Source organism: Eschrichtius robustus, chromosome 11 (assembly GCF_028021215.1).
Source record: "Eschrichtius robustus isolate mEscRob2 chromosome 11, mEscRob2.pri, whole genome shotgun sequence".
In the NCBI taxonomy this organism is placed as follows: Eukaryota; Metazoa; Chordata; class Mammalia; order Artiodactyla; family Eschrichtiidae; genus Eschrichtius; species Eschrichtius robustus.
This window is the reverse complement of record NC_090834.1, coordinates 70,132,502-70,149,950: the sequence shown is the minus strand read 5'-3', so window position 1 is coordinate 70,149,950 and position 17,449 is coordinate 70,132,502. Positions and strand designations below refer to the sequence as shown.

Genomic DNA, 17,449 nt, shown 5'->3' with positions numbered 1-17,449 from the left:
GACAAATAAGGCTGCCAAACTGGGCCGGCCACGCGGAGTGTGAGCCAGGCCCGGCCTGCTGTTGGTGAAGCACTCCCAGAGGAGTTAAACATCCTCTCCCTGTCTTACTGTGTTCTTGTGTCACTGCCAGGACTGTAAACTCAGGGACATAAGTGCCCACAGTTGAAAGGATCAGACAGCAAGACATGTTCAAGAGGCAGAGAAGGGTTTCTGCTTGGGACCAAATGCCGCTTGTCGAGCTGGTGGGCTGGGGCAGCCTGTGAGAGGCATCAGAAATCGGCTGAGTGCCAGCCTCAGGTCTGACCAGCCTTGCAGCCACCTTCCCTGTCTCCTCTGGGGAGAGATGAGGCTGGGCTGTGGCCCCAGGCAGGAGCATACGGCTAGGGGACCAAGGTGCAGGAGAGGGAAAGCTGTTCAGGGTGCTCAGTGGCCTGTAGGTAGCTGCGTCCCAGCTCAGCTGTGCATCACAATGAGCCCCCCATCCAACCACTGAAGACTCTGGGCAGATGGGAAGCCGCCGCCTTTTCCCCAGATGGCCCCAGCAGAGGTGTGGGAGGATGGGTCGGGCATGTGGGCTGGGGCCTCCCGTGATGTCACCTCCCCTAACCTTCTGTTCAAAGCTGTCCGGGGTCAGGAAGAAGCTGTGCAGGGGCACGAAGTAGCCCTCCAGGAGCCCCATGAGCAGCACCAGGTACACCCCATCTGCAAACTGGAGGGAGAGAGACAGGTGAAGGCACTGGGCCCCTGAGCACCCCAGCCCAGGCCCTTCCAGGGGCACATCAGCTTCCGTGTTGACCCCCGCAAAGGGTATATCCCCAGGCAGGCTGCTGGCAGCGGGTGAGGGACAGTAGCCCAAGGCAGGAAGTTCTGCTCTGCAGCAGGCCTGCCCCATGTCTGGCTGGTACAGCACAGAAGCCACAAGCCCATGGTCCTGATCTCAATTGGTCCAGTATTTATTGAGCACCGACTATGTACCAAGCCCTGATCTGGCACAGGGACCACAGAGGTGGGTCAGGTGTGGCCCCTGCCCTGGAGGAACTCATGGTACAGTGGCGAGACTGTTGTGGAGGAAATGCAGCCGCTGCTCTGATGGAGGGAAGCATGCTGGCCTGCATAAGACTGACAAAGGTCACTCGTCCCGCTGAAGGCAACAGGGAAGGCTTCTGGAGGAGGCGCTGCCTGGATGGAGACGTGAGGGATGAGCAGGAGTTTGCTAGGGAGGGCAGAGGGAGGAGGGAAAGGGGATGTCCAAGGCCAACGGCATGAGGCTACTAGGGCGACTTCTGCTTTATGAACAGAGAAAGATCTAGTGTCATACCGGCCTGGGCATTCTCCCCTCTCACCCTCGCCTTATTACTGCTTGAGAGGCAGCATAGTATAGCTGTTAGGAACGTGTGCTCTGGAGCTGGCCTCTAGCTGTACCACTTATTAACTGAGTGACTTGAGCAAGTTACAGAGCTTCTCTGTGCCTCATTTTTCTCACCTGTAAAATGGGGACAATGATAGTATAGTATCTAATTCATAGGGTTATCATGCGGCCTAAACCAGTAAATATGTGTAAGGTGCCTAGAACACTGCTTGGTGTGTAGGCAACACTTAACACATACTAACTACTGCTATTTCTATCTGGGAAAACAACAAAGCAGTCAGGATACGATGTACTGGCTCTTGCTGACAAAGCACAACTGTGTGCTCAGGACCATGGCAAGAGGCTTAGAGCTGGTCCCTTCCATCAAGGACAGTAGAGGCCAGATCAACTGAGAACCTGGTCTGAGGAACAACAGCTGCCTAGGCCAAGCAGAGGGGTGCAGGCCTTCTGCTCAAGAGAGGGGAAGGTATGTGTGCGCTGGGCAATCGAGGCAGGCTTTGCAGAGACAGTGGGCACCTGTGGGATGAGGGAAATTTGAAAGGAGTAGGTGTTCTGGGTATGGAGAATGGCCTGAGCAAAGTTACAGAGGTCAGGTGCATATCTGATATTCTAGAACCTTGCAAAGGAGGCAGGGCCATCAAATATTTGTATAAACAACAGTTACTAGAGTTCACAAGAGGCCAAAGTTCGTGGAATCATCTTAGGAAACTTTAAAAATACTAGACGGAATTAGTATTCCATCTGGGCTGGGCCCAGTGTCTGAGCTCTGCTGGGTGACTGATTGGTGGGCCTGTGACTCAACCTTGGTTATGGGCAAACAACCTGGAGCACGAACTTGACCTAGAAGCAGCTTCCTCCCTGTTTCCATCCATCTGGCTGGTAGGGCCTGAGCATGACTCATCCCAGGCCACCCCAGGGTGGACAATGGGAAATAGACCCCAGCAACGGTGTCAAAATCAAGGCCCGCCCATGGAACTAGTTAACTGGGCCTAATTCTGGCTGTGGCTGGAATGGATTGAGAATGAAAGAAACTAATCTGTCAACTCAGGGGAGCACCCTGGGTTAGGGTCAGGGTTACTCACAGCTGTGAGTACCACTGACCTAGACTGCTCCCACCCCTGACTGCTGGTTCCAATGACTTGGTGGTAAAACTCGCAGATAGACACCAGATATGCTCGGCAGAGACCCCTTCCCTGCCCATGGGGAAGGGAGAGCTCATTCCAGCCCTCTCCAGGAATCATTGCTTCTGCAGTGCGTTCCCTATCTCCTGAAGAGCATATGAAGCTGCCTCCAGAGTCCAGACACACCCAGGCAGATCTCAGTCACAGACCCGGGCATTGCCTTTAAAAATAATAGAAGGTGCCCCTGTGTTCAAAAGAAAACCACACTTTAGAAGTTCATCGCAAATGAAAAGAGGTTGGGAAACAGGATACATTACACGGTCTTAAAAGTATCTCCTAATAAAGATTAGTTATTAATTGTAAAGCGGGGGGTAGGGGGGAGGAGCTTTACAGTAGGGAAATCTGGGGGATGCCCACTTAGCCAAGTGATCAAAGTTACCACCACCAGGAACAGAACTGATGGAGAAAAGTGCCTGAGAAGGGACCTCCCTGGTGGCGCAGTGGTTAAGAATCCACCTGCCAGTGCAGGGGACATGGGTTCGAGCCCTGGTCCGGGAAGATCCCACATGCCACGGAGCAACTAAGCCCGAGTGCCACAACTACTGAGCCTGCGCTCTAGAGCCCGCGAGCCACAACTACTGAAGCCCACGCGCCTAGAGCCTGTGCTCCGTAACAAGAGAAGCCACCGCAGTGAGAAGCCCATGCACCACAACGAAGACCCAACACAGCCAAATATATATATATATATATATATATATATATATATATATTTAAAAAAAAAAAATTGCCTGAGAAGAACACAGCATTGCCTCCACGGTACTGTTCCTGAACATGCATAACCTGGTTCTAATCATGAGGGAGAAAAACAGAGGCATTCTATGAACTAAATGGCCCACACTCTTCAAAAATGTCGATGTTATGCAAAGAGAGCCTGAGAATTTGTTCTCTATTAAAAAGAAACTAAAGAGACATGACAACTAAATGCATCAGGTGAGAATATGAGGACAACTGTATTTCTTTGAACCATGTGACACGGTCAAGAGTAGTCAAATATCAGTGATTTCATATGGTTTAACCTAAATAGATTAATATATTGTATTGATGTTAAAACTGCCTGAATTTGATTACTATATTGTGATTCTCTAAGAGAATATACTTGTCCTTAAGAGATGTATGCTGAGGTATTTAGGGGTGGCGAGAGAGAAAAAACCCCAAATATGGCCAAATGTTAACAATTGGTATATGTGCATGAAGAGTACATGGGGATTCATGATAATATTCCTGCAACTTTTCAAAATAAAATACTGGAAAGAATTCAGAGAAATTCCATGCAGTTCACTCCTCTGAGTGGAAGAGAATCCCCTCTCCCTTCCCCGGAAAAGCTCCAGGATCAGGGTGGAAAGCCCTCCTGGCAATGTGGCTGGGGCACTGGGAACAGTGGCTGTCCAGCGGGGCCTTGTCCCCCACCCTGCACACGGGGCCGTCACCCACCTGGGTTTCCAGTTCCGTGACCTCCAGGTTCAATTTATTCAGGTGCTTGTTCACGAAAGTAATGAGCGTCTAGAAGAAAAGCACAAGCCAGACACTGAGATGAAGACTCTCACCCTGGAGGCCGCCCCTGTGACTCAACCATGACGACACAGGACGAGACCCAGCCAAGAGCGCTGGGCCCGGGATCACTGTGCCGAGCGGAGTGAGGCTGAGCAGCCTGTAAGGCTCTTGCGAAACTCCTTGAGTCCACAGGGAAGGCTGGCCCCCAGGACCGGCAGTCCCACGCACTGAGCGATTCCAATGGCCCGGTCCAGAACTGTGCAAGGAGCAGGCAGTGCTAAGAGGGCAGAGTGACAGGCGGAGTGTCCTAGCCAGGCTCAGGGGGCCAGAGGAGAAATGACCGCCTTGGGTCCCTCCTTCCAGTCCCCCTAGGTGCAGGTACCGGTGCCAGGGAGACACAGGGAGGTCTGTGCGAGGAGCAGGGATGGCGGGGTTCAGTGTGGGTGTGGAGACACGGGACCGCAGCCTCAGAAACCCCCAAGAGATGCTGTCATCCCAATGGGAGAAGAAAGGGACTGGATAAGGCATCCAGTGAAAACAAGACAGGTAAAACGGACATCAAGCAGGAAAGCTCTGTGTTTGTGGTGGTCTGGTGACGACACCAGTTTCGGGAAGCTTGCAAACTGCAGGGGGTGGGTTTTCCTAATGTTTTTCTACATCTCGCTCCCCTCCCTCCCTCCCTCCTTCTCAGGCACCTCTTTCCCACCTTTTTCACCACGTTCAGCTTGTCTGGTGCGTGGTCAAACAAGGTGTCAAAGGCATCACGTTCTGAAAAAAGAGGAAGATGTAAAGTAGAGCCCAGAGCTGATGCCACCCCAGGTCCCAGCCACGAGGCTCTACAGGCCACATGGTCAGCTCCAGGTGGGAATTCTTCGGGGTATGACACTGTGCTGGGAAACTGGGTTTGGGCAGAGATTTGGGGGTTGATTCTTATCTTAGGGGCCTTTTTCTCTCTCTGTGTGTATATGTAAGTGTGTATCCACCCTCTACATCAGCCCTCTTTGAGCTGGGGTTGAGGAGCTCTGGCAGGCAGTCTGACTTGGAACTGGTCATTTCTCTTTACTACTTGTATTCTTTGATATCATGATTTAGTCATGATTCTAAAGTGTTTCTGAAGCTTTTTGGAAGCAGAATGTCATCCAAATATCAAATCACTCCCTAATTTTCAAAACCAACATGCCCAAGACATGCTTCCTGGCAGAGGGCAGATAAGCAGATTGGGAGCTACAGAGCCCCAGGACAGAAGGGGAGCTCCCCCTCTTGAGGGATCCAGTCACTTCAATCCTTTTAGCCTCACTTTCCTCTTCCATAAAATGCTCACTGGGTACTTCCCTGGCGGGCCAGTGGTTAAGACCCCGCGCTTCCATTGTGGAGGGCACAGGTTCGATTCCTGGTCAGGGAACTAGCATCCCTCATGCCAAGACGCGGCCAAAAATAATAATAAAAAAAAGGCCCACTGAACATGAACCTCCCCCAGGTGGGTTATGAGGATGAAAGACAAGAAAGTACGTGCTCTGTAAACTCTGAAGTATCTGCTGATCTGAGTTATTATTAGAATGATCGGAATATTTCAATATATTATCCACAGTAAATACAGAATCATAGAAAATAGTGAAGCCATGCCCCCTGCAGGGATTTCCCTTGCTATAGCCCCCCCTGGTCCTCTGATCTGAGAGGTGAAATAGTGGAGGGATCTGTGACTGGGAATGAGAAATCTCCAAGAGGAACCGGGGCTGGGAGGGTTCGTGGTCCTGGGCTGCCTCTCCTACTCTTGATGAGTAAATCTGAGATGGCCAGAATGGTGATTGTGATCTTGGACATTCACAGACCTTATAAACAAACCCAAAGTTCTGGGAAACCAGAGAGGTAGGAGGTGTGATGAGGAAAAAGGCACCTTCTAGAAGGGCTGGACAGAGTGGGGAGAGGGGACAGGCCCGAGCGCAAACGTACACCTCTTGCTTTACTTCCACAATATGCTTAGAGCAAGACTGCCCTGCAAGTGCCCAGGACCCATCCAGAAGCCCAGCAGGGTCAATGGTCTGGTTACTTGCAAGAGGACTGCAGCTGTGGTTACTTTTCCTCTTCCCACCAGTGCGCTGACCCTCCCTACCAACCGGCCCTGTCACCAGGTTGGCACAGACACACATGCAGGAAGCAAGCTGAGTGCCTGTTCTTCCCAGCTGCTGCAGAATTAACTAGACCCCACTGGCAGTCAGCAGCAACAGAGGACACTCTTATGCAACTCACCATGCCTTCCAGAAAGAGCCCTGCGGGAAAAGGAGAAAGAAAACAGTATGACTCTTCTCTCCTCACCCTTGGTGGCAGATCCCCAAAAGCTTCCTTCCTTGGCATTTTATTCTGCACTAAGTCTCCAACTATGGGTGGTCTTTACCACATTATCACCTATTTTTCCCCTCTGCTTTATAGATTTACTGGTGTTTGCATAAAGCCTGGTATAAGTGATGCATAAAAGACGATTTCTTGCCTTAAATAAACTCACATTATTGCTTACAGTTGAGAAAGAATATTGGACTCAGAGATTCAGGATTCCCAACCATGTTTTAGGAGCAGAGCTCAGGTACCATCCCAATGTGGCATTTCACTGCCCAAGTTGCTGAGGGTATCGGCTTGGGGAGGTCAGGTTGGGCTCTCTCCTGTCCATCCTGTGATACCCACCCAAGCTGCACCTGCCATTGACCTAGAATAGGTTTTCTCAAAGAGGGCAGGAACTGCAACCATACTCATAGCAGTGAAGCAGCAAAGTATTAAGAGCACAAGCATTAGGGTCAGACTACTTAGTTTTAAATCTTACAAAGCCATTTGCTTGCTGTGTGACTTTGGGCAAGCTACTGAACCTCTCTGGGCTCCAGGTCACTTATCCTTAAAATGAGGATACTATGGTAAACAACTCAATCAGATGTTGTGAGCATTAAATGATTTAATATATAGAAAGATTTTAGCATAATTTCTAGTATATACTAAATGCTCAATACATTTTTTTCTCAATACGTTTTTGGTTCTTATTATGTTGGTTTATTCCAACTATACATCTGTCACCTATTAAGCAATGACTTGCGGGTAGTGTACTGGGAAGAATGATGAACTTGGAGTTCAAGCCAGGTAGACCAAGGACAGTTTCCTCCTCCACCTTTGGGGTGTGGGGTTTTAGGAGGTGTAATCATTGCTTCACGTGCCCCTGCTCTTTCCACTTGCTCTTCTTGTTCAAAGGAATATAGAGGAGAGTTGGGGAAGCAGGAGATGATACAAACGAATTTTGCCCGGTTTTGTGTGCGGCCAGGGCTCAAGCCTGCCCAGGGATCTCAGACCCACGCACACCGACCGTCCTGCTCTTTCTGCTAGAGAACAAAACTTCTCTTTCCCATGACAAAACTCTTACATGTTCTGATATTCCAATTTCTTAATGTAAATGAAAACAACAACAACAACAACAAAAAACCCCCCAAACAATCCACCACCCTAAGGTAGAGAGGGGTTTTCTGGGTCATGGCATGTGGCCATATAAATCAGATTCAGAAAAGGAAGAAAAATGTCCTTTTGAAGGTTAACAATTTAAATTCAACCCCATGTTTATGGCATGATGATTTCATGCTGGTTGGCTTTTTCGGGCACACTCTTTCCTGGAGTGCCACAAAATTAGAATTTTTCAATCACGGTTAATTCCCTCTCCCCACTTCCCCACCCAAGTTTGTACCTTAAGCATTGAGAGGCATGTTTTGAATGCACGGAAAAGGCTAAACTATAATCATTGGCTGAAGTCTAATCCCTCTTGCAATCCCAATAAATGAAAACTAAATATCAGCAAATGGATGAATTTCGGAGAAACATCTGTGTTCCATTACAGAATCGCTGGCAACAATGCTGTTGACATACTCTGTGTTACCAGTTATTTCCTCTTGGATTTGCCGAGACTGGAGGATTCCTTCTCGTTTCTGAAAACGGGGGTGGGGAGAGGGTTGGGAGGAAGAGAGAAAAATATGCATTAGAAAAATACAAAAAACTGATTAGCATTCCTGATACTGAGAAAGTTACTGGCGTTTAAGAAATGAATCCAGAGACGAGATACTGCTAGAAGTGAAAAGAGGCTCCTGATTTCCTGGGACTGGACTGTACCATTCATACTTAAGTGCAATTAGTGTTTATTCCAAACAAGTCGGCTGTTTCTTGGATGGTGAATCTTTTCTTTCTTTATTGGAAGACATTCTGCTGGAAGCACACTGGTTGCCTCCTGGAGAAATCCACAGTAAACCAAATGGAAATGAGGGCCAGGGTGTGTCTGCCCTCCAGCTGGGGCCACGGAGGGAAGCGGAGAAACACATTTAACTGGGGCGGCTGGGGTGGAAGAACTGAGGTCAACTTGGAGAATTCAGAGGGAGAGTTTTCAAAAAACGTTTAACTAGAGGAGCTTTTAAGTAAGTAGTACAGTCCTTGGGTGACTAGCTTACTCTCTGAGAAAAGGGTAAGCACTTTGGAGGTCCATCCACCCGCCCATCCGCCCACCCAAACTGCCATCCATCCACCCACCCACCCATCCATCCATCCGTCCATCCATCCACCCACCCACCCACCCATCTGCCCATCCATCCACCCATGCATCCATCCATCATCTGTCTACCCCTTCCCATCAATTCATTCTCCTTCTTCTCTGTTTCATTAATCAGTGCCTTCTATGTACCAGCCCCTGTGTTGGACTTAGCAAACACTGTGGAACATATGACATAGTTTTGGACCTTGAGGAACATGGAGTAAAATGGGGTAGATGAACAGGTATGCAAGAACAGTTTTCCCCAGACAGTCCTCCTGGTTTATGCCTCAGGTTCCAGCTCAATTATTAGAGTAGGATCCCCTTTCCCTCTCAAATGTGTCATGGATAATTAATTACATGGTGGCCCCTTGCTGAGAGGAAGTGCTGAGTGCAGGACAGGGACAAGTACTTTCAGCTGAGAGGGTCAGGGAACCCTTCCAGGGGGAGGGGTTCTTGAGCTGGAACTTAAAGGACAGCTAGGATTTGGCTGGACACAGAGGAGAGACCTCTTCAGTGGGAGGAATGGCCGGAGCAAAAAGGCAGAGTAGGAGAGCACAGGCATGTTCAGGAGGCCGTTTGGAGCGACAGTGGCTGCCCTTGGTCAATTGAGTGCTGGTCTGGAGTTTAAACCTCACTGTGTGGGCGTGGGAACCGATGAAGGAGTGCTGGCGCTCAGGAAGACCTTCTGATGGGGGTGAGGAGGGAGATGCATTTATCAGGTCCCTACACAATCAGTTACCAGACACTTGGAAGGCAGTCTGGGCAGGGCAAGAGGCTGTCAGAGAAAATCCGTCTTCCACAAAGACTGAGATGTGTCAAGAGGGATCCTCCAAGCATTAGTGTTTCAGCTGAAACCTGCCTTCTCGACCCTCCTGCCCGAACTTCCACAACCTTTTCTTCACATTCCCAATAGCCACAGAAGCTAGCGTCCTTGCAAAATACTTTTACAGAAGGAAAGGTAGAGCTGGATAAAGGCCATGAGTGTATCTGGATTAGATTAAGAAGAATGAACTATCAAAGCAAAAAAGGAAGAAAAACATTAAAATACCATTTAAAAAAGATCTAGTGTGGATAAACCAGGACTTTTTCCAAATTCAGCTTCAACATATGTAAAATTTTCACACCGGGCTACTGGAATCTGTGTCCTTGTCTTGCGAGGCTGTTTACAGACATCAAACCTCATCTTCAACTACATGCAGAATTAAATGCTGGTACACAGAATGGAAAAGAAATCTGGGTTCAGTGACACCTCACACAGCATCCTGATTCACTTCGATCCACTGTTCCCTGAAGAACTCTCTCTGTAGTTCAGTCAGTGTCTTACAGCCAATTCTGAGGCCTGCTTCTGTGCCTGTTTAACTTGATAAAGCAAAACACCCCATAAACCCTGACATGCCTTGATGCCATTTTATGTAATGCCTCCTCCTTTCTCCCTCACACTAACAAAACTGCCTGCAGTAGAAATTAAACCAGCAACAGCCTTCTGATGGCCTATAATTGAGCTCAAAATAAGGCATGAGACATGGGCTTGCAGTGCCCACTGTTTCCCCCCCAACCCTTGCAAACCCTGAATCATAGTTTTGAAAAATATAATGAAATGGATTCACACTTTATTGATTGGTAAAAAGTGACACAATAGAGCTGGCCTGGCTTCACTAGGAAGATGCATGTACCAGGATGCTCTGGGCTGGCCACACATTCACAAAATGCTTAGCACCGTGCTTGACACGGCTGACAGCCCAATAAATGCAGCCAATTAGTCTCTTTCAGTCAGCTGCACTTAGTGTCGGAACCACACGTGTTTGCATTGACAAGGGGCTTCTGATAGCCCTCTCTGCTGCTTATGTATAGTCCTGTCTCCGGGCAGGCAGGGCCAAGGTGTCATCTTCCTATTATACCCCCTGGACGTTTAGCAAGTTAAGTACCCAGAAGGCGCTGGAAGAAATACTTTTTCATTAGGGCACGGCTGAGCAGCACCCCCATGTCCTCCTCACCTCCCCCATTCACATCTGACCCCTGAAAGCTCAGCCCAAAGACCTTCTGTCCTGGAAGCTGGCCTGGCCTGGCCTCTCAGGCAAAGCCTACCTGCCCTCCAGGCTCTTCCTCACCAAGGGGTGGCAGAGTTGCCAGACAGAACCCTGGATAACCTTGGATAGCCAGGGAGCTGCTCATAAGGGACACTCTCCCTTGCAGCATGTTTATGTGGAAAAGAACAGAAGCTAACAAAATGATGACCTTTTGCTCACGGGCATAAAGTTGGAAAATAAAATTGAATTTGAGTATCTAATGGGGTTAGGAGCAGAATGAGACAGTCACAGGGAGAGAGCATCCCCTCATTGTGGAAATCACACAGCCATGTATGAATGGAAATTCCATCCAACAATCTGGAAAAAATGACTTGAGTTCCCAGCTGTGCTTCTCTGGGCAGGTGAAAATCGGCAATGCCCTCAACACAGGCACGGCCTGTCAGGGTCTCTCTCAAATACACACACGTACACATGCACAGATACTTGCCTCTTCTCAATAACTGTGCATTGTTTGTTTAACCAAAAAATGATTCTCGGGCTTCCCTGGTGGCGCAGTGGTTAAGAATCCGCCTGCCAATGCACGGGACACAGGTTCAAGTCCTGGTCCGGGAAGATCCCACATGCCATGGAGCAACTAAGCCCGTGCGCCACAACTACTGAGCCTGCGCTCTAGAGCCCGTGCTCCACAACAAGAGAATGAGAAGCCCACGCACTGCAATGAAGAGTAGCCCCCGCTCGCCGCAACTAGAGAAAGCCCACGCACAGCAATGAAGACCCAGTGCAGCCATAAATAAATAAGTAAGTAAGTAAGTAAGGCAGCCCAAACAATTGACAACTCTACCAACATTTAAAATCCACAGGCCTATGACCCCATGATCCCACTTCTGGGGCTCCATACTGTAGACGCTGGAGCACGAGGCTGCATTATTTTAAAAAAAAAGATTCTCCCTGGCTGGCAGGACACACACACACACAGGGATACATCTTCCCGATCCTACTACACAGACCTCACAAATATATACACCACACGCCCTCAAATATACATTACACAGGCACCCTCCCAAGGAAAGCATGTAAACCCCAGGCACACGTCCCACACAAGCCTGTCCCAGACAGAAGCACACGCTCTTCCACCCTTTGCACACATATCAGGGATAAGCCCACATGCATCAGAAAGCTCACTCACATGCCTCCCAGCATACGGCACACCCAGACACACTCAGCATTCATTCAGCGTTCCTTCTAGCAAGCTACCCAGTGTGCCTTAGCTCTCACAGGAGCTTAGTCCCCACACCCCTTTAAGGGCGCAGATGTTTTTAGTGGTTTCTAACTTACCTGGACCACAACCACTTGGATGGAAACATGATCTGGGAGTCGGATTGGTGCCCGGAAATACTGGGACAGAGCAACCAGCAGATGCAAGATGGCTACCAGGCTCTTGGCATGAACAGCTGAAATAAAAGATGATTTATAAATTAGAGAATCTTCTTCTAGGTTCTTGGCAGATATAAGCAAATATCCAGAGTGTAGCAGTATCACACCCAGTGCCCCTTTCATCCCACCCCTGTGGGTCAGGGGACACGCTTGGTCATCACGGGCCTCACCCTGGGACCCCTCGGTTCTCAGCCAGGTCCCGTGGATCTGCTTCTTAGACCATGTTATTGCTGGACGGCAAAGCAGTGCTTCTCCACTCTAATCCAAGGTTCCCATCGGGACCCTGGCAACAGCTGAACTCTGAGTTCAGGTCAGCCCTCTGCCACCCCCATGTTCTTGTTCACTCTATGCTGATAACCATAAGCATGTCTGCTGAACCCCCTCTCCCTTCCCATCTGACTGTGAACTCTGTAGGTTACCACCACTACCCTTGTCCCACGGCTCTACACAAAGCAGGCCCTCAATCAATGGACACTGAGTCAGGACACTGGATCCCCTCCTTTGTTCAGGGCTTTAAGACCCCTGGAGGAAGGCATGAGAGACATCTAAAGGACTCTGTTGCTCTCTTGAGTGCCATATATAGTCAGTGCAGGCAATGCCCTCTGGGCAATAGCTGGGAGGGGATGTTCATGACCCACGTGGCTTCTATAGCTGAGCTGTGTGCTGGATGTTAGGTCATTTATGCTGGAGAAGTCTGGGCAACTACTGAGTTGTAGTTTTCTCAGTAGATGAGAGGAGAAAAAGACTGTGATGTAACAGGCACACACAGTGTTGGCCGACGGGAGCTTGAGTTCTGACTTGACAACTCTACCATTTATTTACTGAGTATATGACCTTAGGTAGGCCACTTAAGGTCCCTGAGCCTCAGCCTGCTCAACCTCACACATGGGGAGAACAGTACCCATGCAGAAATATGGGTAGTAAGAATTTCCAGACATAATGTTGGCAAAGCTCCTAGTACACAGCAATGCCTAGGCATGATTGATATTTTCTATTATCACTTATGAGAAAGTACCTGGCATCTAGGCAATTAAACCATGTCAACTTTCTCCCCTTTCTTTCATAAAAGGGAAGAGTCCCCAGATACTTTACCTGCCTTCACAGTCCTACCAGCGTTATGGCTCTCATTACAGGGGGCATTTAAGGAAAGAGCAAAAAATTGTCCATTTTGTGTAGTTAGCATGAACTGGGCCCATTATTAGGGTGTCATTCTGTCTGCCCTGGGATCAATGAATCTACTCTAACAGAAGCTTCAAGAAATCACCAAGAAAAGGAAATGATTCAGACAATCCTTGGGAACTCACTAGAGTTTCCTGTTATCACTGCTGCTTCAGAGAAGGTTTTCCACTGACCATGAACAGCAGCTCAATACCACCATCAAATAGCAGATGAACTGCTCCTAACTCGTAGCCTTCCAGAAGAAGTTTTTACTTCTGGGCTTTTGGGCTTTGTCAACTAAGTGTCACCCACAGTTATAGCCTCAAAAAAGGCACCTGGCGTGGACTGACCCACTGACATGATGGACAGAGGCAAAAACCGGGTTTGCTCTTCTGGTCAGAACTGCCACTGCATCAGTCCCGTCACTGAGGGTTGTAAGGATTGTTGCTACCTCTCCCCTTTAATGACAAAACATAATGCTGGAAAAGCAGTGGTCAGAAAGGTTGTTCTCACACACTGGTGACATTGTGTGTTACCTTGACTGTCTTCGTAAGCAAAGTAGAGCTATGTGGTAGGCACCATACAGATGTCAGACTCTTTCAATGAGTGCTCTGTCCTCCTGGGTATTTTTTCAAGAGAAATAATTACACAGTTTCTTTCTCTCTCTCTCTCTCACAGACATACATGCTGTGTATAAAAAGATGTTAATAAATAAATGCTGGAGAGGGTGTAGAGAAAAGGGAACCCTCCTACACCGTTGGTGGGAATGTAAACTGGTGCCATCACTATGGAGAACAGTATGGAGGTTCCTCAAAAACCTAAATATGGAGTTGCCATATGATCCTGCAATCCCATTCCTGGGCATATATCTGGACAAAACTATAATTTGAAAAGATACATACACCCCTATATTCCTAGCAGCACTATTTACAATAGTCAAGACATGGAAACAACCTAAATGCGTATCAATAGATGAATGGATAAAAAAGATATAGTGTGTGTGTGTGTGTGTGTACATACACACACACACACACACAATGGAATACTACTCATCCATAAAAAAGAATGAAATAATGCCATTTGCAGCAACATGGCTGGACCTAGAGATTGTCATACTAAGTGAAGTCAGAAAGAGAAAGACGAACACCATACGATATTACTTATATGTGGTATCTAAAATATGACACAAATGAACTTATCTAAGAAACAGAAACAGACTCACAGACTTGTGGTTGCCAAGGGGGAGGGTGGGTAGGGGAGGGATTGATTGGGAGTTTGGGATTAGCATATGCAAATTATTATATATAGAATGGATAAACAACAAAGTCGTACTGTATAGCACAGGGAACTATATTTGATATCCTGTAATAAACCATAATGGAAAAGAAAAAAAAAGATGTTAATTATTGTGTAATATATTATCATTAAAAAAAAACTCTGGGGCTTCTCTGGTGGCGCAGTGGTTGAGAATCTGCCTGCCGATGCAGGGGACACGGGTTCGAGCCCTGGTCTGGGAAGATCCCACATGCCGCGGAGCAACTAGGCCCGTGAACCACAACTACTGAGTCTGCGTGTCTGGAGCCTGTGCTCCACAACAAGAGAGGGCGCGACAGTGAGAGGCCCGCGCACCGCGATGAAGTGGCTCCTGCTCACCACAACTAGAGAAAGCCCTTGCACAGAAACGAAGACCCAACACAGCCAAAATTAAATAAATAAATTAATTAATTAATTTAAAAAAAAAATCTGAAACACGTATATCCAAATGAAAGACGATGGTTGACCAGTGGTTTTCAAATTTTTAAAAATTAAGCAGAGAAATCCTTTTTTCTAAAAACCATTAGGCAAACCTGATAAAAAACAGTGCAACTGCTCTGGTCCCTTTGTCCTAACTACAGCCCGCCCACAGCTGCTTCTCTTCTCCTCAATGATGCCTGAGTTTTTCCTTGAAAATCCCTAGGTTGGGCCAAGCATGGTTTAATAGTCACTGCTTTAATAAATTACGGTACATTCACATAATGAAATAGTTTGCATGCACTGAAAATCATTAAGACAATGTAGCTATAAATATTAATAATATAATGTTAAAGAGAACTAGAATAATGTAAATATATACATTCATGGATTTATGCATATATAAATACACATATATTTGTATATATATACACATATATACATATATATAAATATACATACACATGCACATACATACACAAATATGCACACACACACACACACACACACACAAACATGTACTTGTGGCCAAGACTTGGAAAGTTAAAAAAAAAAAAAAAAGAAAATAGTTATGCTATAGTTGATTTTTTTTTTTTTCCTGTTTCAAATGTTTCTTTCGAATAAAGACATGTTATCTTTTCAATTAAGAAAACTTCTAACTACCTTTGCGTATCTGGGCACTCTCATCATTGCCATCTCTCAGCACATCTCCTGGGAGTCTTCTCCCTGATGCCAGGCAGAATCCAGGGCCACTGTGCTCCTGCACTCCAGTCAGGATGAAAACATGCAGAATGACAGCAGGGGTGAGAAGTCAAGACTCCGCTGTATAAACTGGGCCCTGCAGCCACTGTGCCAAGAGGGTCACTCCAGTGCTGGGAGACCATTTCAAAGGAGCTGTTGAGTTAGAAGCAGTCCTCCAAACTTGAATTGTGGTGGAAACAGAAACTGGTACAATTTTGGGGTAGACAATTTGAAAATATGTGATAGGACCTTAAAATGTACATATTCTTTGGCCCTAAACTACCACTCCTAGGTATTCATCCTTAAGAAGTAATTGTGTCTATGAGCAGAAAGAACTCATCAGGCTGTATTGATATTAGTGAAAAAATGGGAAAAAATCTTAAAATCTTTCGTTAGTTCAGTAAATTATGATATACCCAATCTATGTCATAGAATATTAAAAGTGACATATAGAAGGATGATCTGTAAAGCTATACATCTTCTAAATAATATATACAGGTTGATACCATCTTCATAAAAATAAGAAAATATATTTTATATATAAAGTATATACACACATTTTATTCATTTACTGATATAATTATTTCTTACACACACACACACACACACACACACACACACATGACCTGAAGGAACACACCATAAGGCTGACAATGCCTGTATCTGATGGGCAGCTCATGAGGGTAGTATGTGTGGGCTTGGTACACAGGCTCTGCAGCCAGACTCTCTGGGTCTCATTCCTGGCTCCATCACTCCCCCCTCCCCCCAACCCCATGTGACCTTGGACAATGACACTTCTTTAGCAAATAGCATTGTGCTTAATATTGCCAGTCACTATTCCAGGTTTTGGGGATTTAGCAGTAAAGAGACAAAAATCCTTGCTCTGAGGAAGCTTACACTCACTGTTTCTTAACTTCCCTATGCCTTGACTTTCCCATCTGTAAAATGGGGACAGTAAAGTTCTTACCTCAGATGGTTGAATGAGGATTGCAAGGATCAAAATAGGTAAAATGTTTAGATTAGTACAAGGCATACAAGCACCATAAATACGTTAGATGTTATTTAAATCTCTTTTAATTCATCTGTATTTTCTAAGTTTTCAATAATGAAAATTATTGTTGCTAATAAAAAAAAAAATAGAAAAGGAAGAACTCCCTAAAACCCTGGATCAAGGACCTTGGGAACTCAGCAGCTGTCTCTGCCACCCTTTTCCTGAGTGGAAAGATGACACGATGTCCCCAGAAACAGCCAGGGAAGATAATCGAGACAGGAGGTGTCGGAGCCTGCCCTGGAGTCGCGCCTGCTGCACTCCTTATCACAGAAACCACTGCTGCCTGAAGCCCTGAGACATCGCGGGGAGCTGGCCACTGAGATAATTATTCCCTCTGACCTAGTAATTCCTCTCAGTTCTAAAAACCTATCTGACGAGAGTAATTCAAGAGAAGCAAAAAGAGTCACAACATAACATTTAACTCGGCCCTGTCTGATATTAGCAATAAGCTGAAAAACGTCCTAAAAGAATCAATGTCAGCATAGGGTTTAAGTTAACTATGGAATATCTACCCCAGGAAATAGAGCAGCTATCAAAAATTATAACTACAAAGACCACATGTGAATATAGAAGATGTGTATGATGTAATCTTAAGACAAAGTGAGTTTGTATATGCCTTCATCAAGTAAAAATAAGAAAAAATATGCATTGATGTGGACGGTAATGCCAAAAAACAAAAACAGCCAGATGAGAGTGGTAATACGGGTGATTATTTCACTCCTA

General features: G+C 46.7%; 1 protein-coding gene across 1 annotated transcript in view; it reads right to left on the bottom strand.

Moving 5' to 3' along the window:
- PARVA (parvin alpha) overlaps positions 1 to 17,449 on the bottom strand; it is a 179,390-nt gene that overhangs the window by 29,149 nt on the left and 132,792 nt on the right. Inside the window, exons 7-12 of the mRNA XM_068554593.1 lie at positions 11,947 to 12,062; positions 7,933 to 7,991; positions 6,289 to 6,308; positions 4,748 to 4,809; positions 3,982 to 4,050; positions 608 to 709 (exon numbers count right to left, since the gene is read on the bottom strand). Coding sequence (XP_068410694.1) covers positions 608 to 709; positions 3,982 to 4,050; positions 4,748 to 4,809; positions 6,289 to 6,308; positions 7,933 to 7,991; positions 11,947 to 12,062 — 428 coding nt within the window. The remainder of the gene's footprint in view (positions 1 to 607; positions 710 to 3,981; positions 4,051 to 4,747; positions 4,810 to 6,288; positions 6,309 to 7,932; positions 7,992 to 11,946; positions 12,063 to 17,449) is intronic.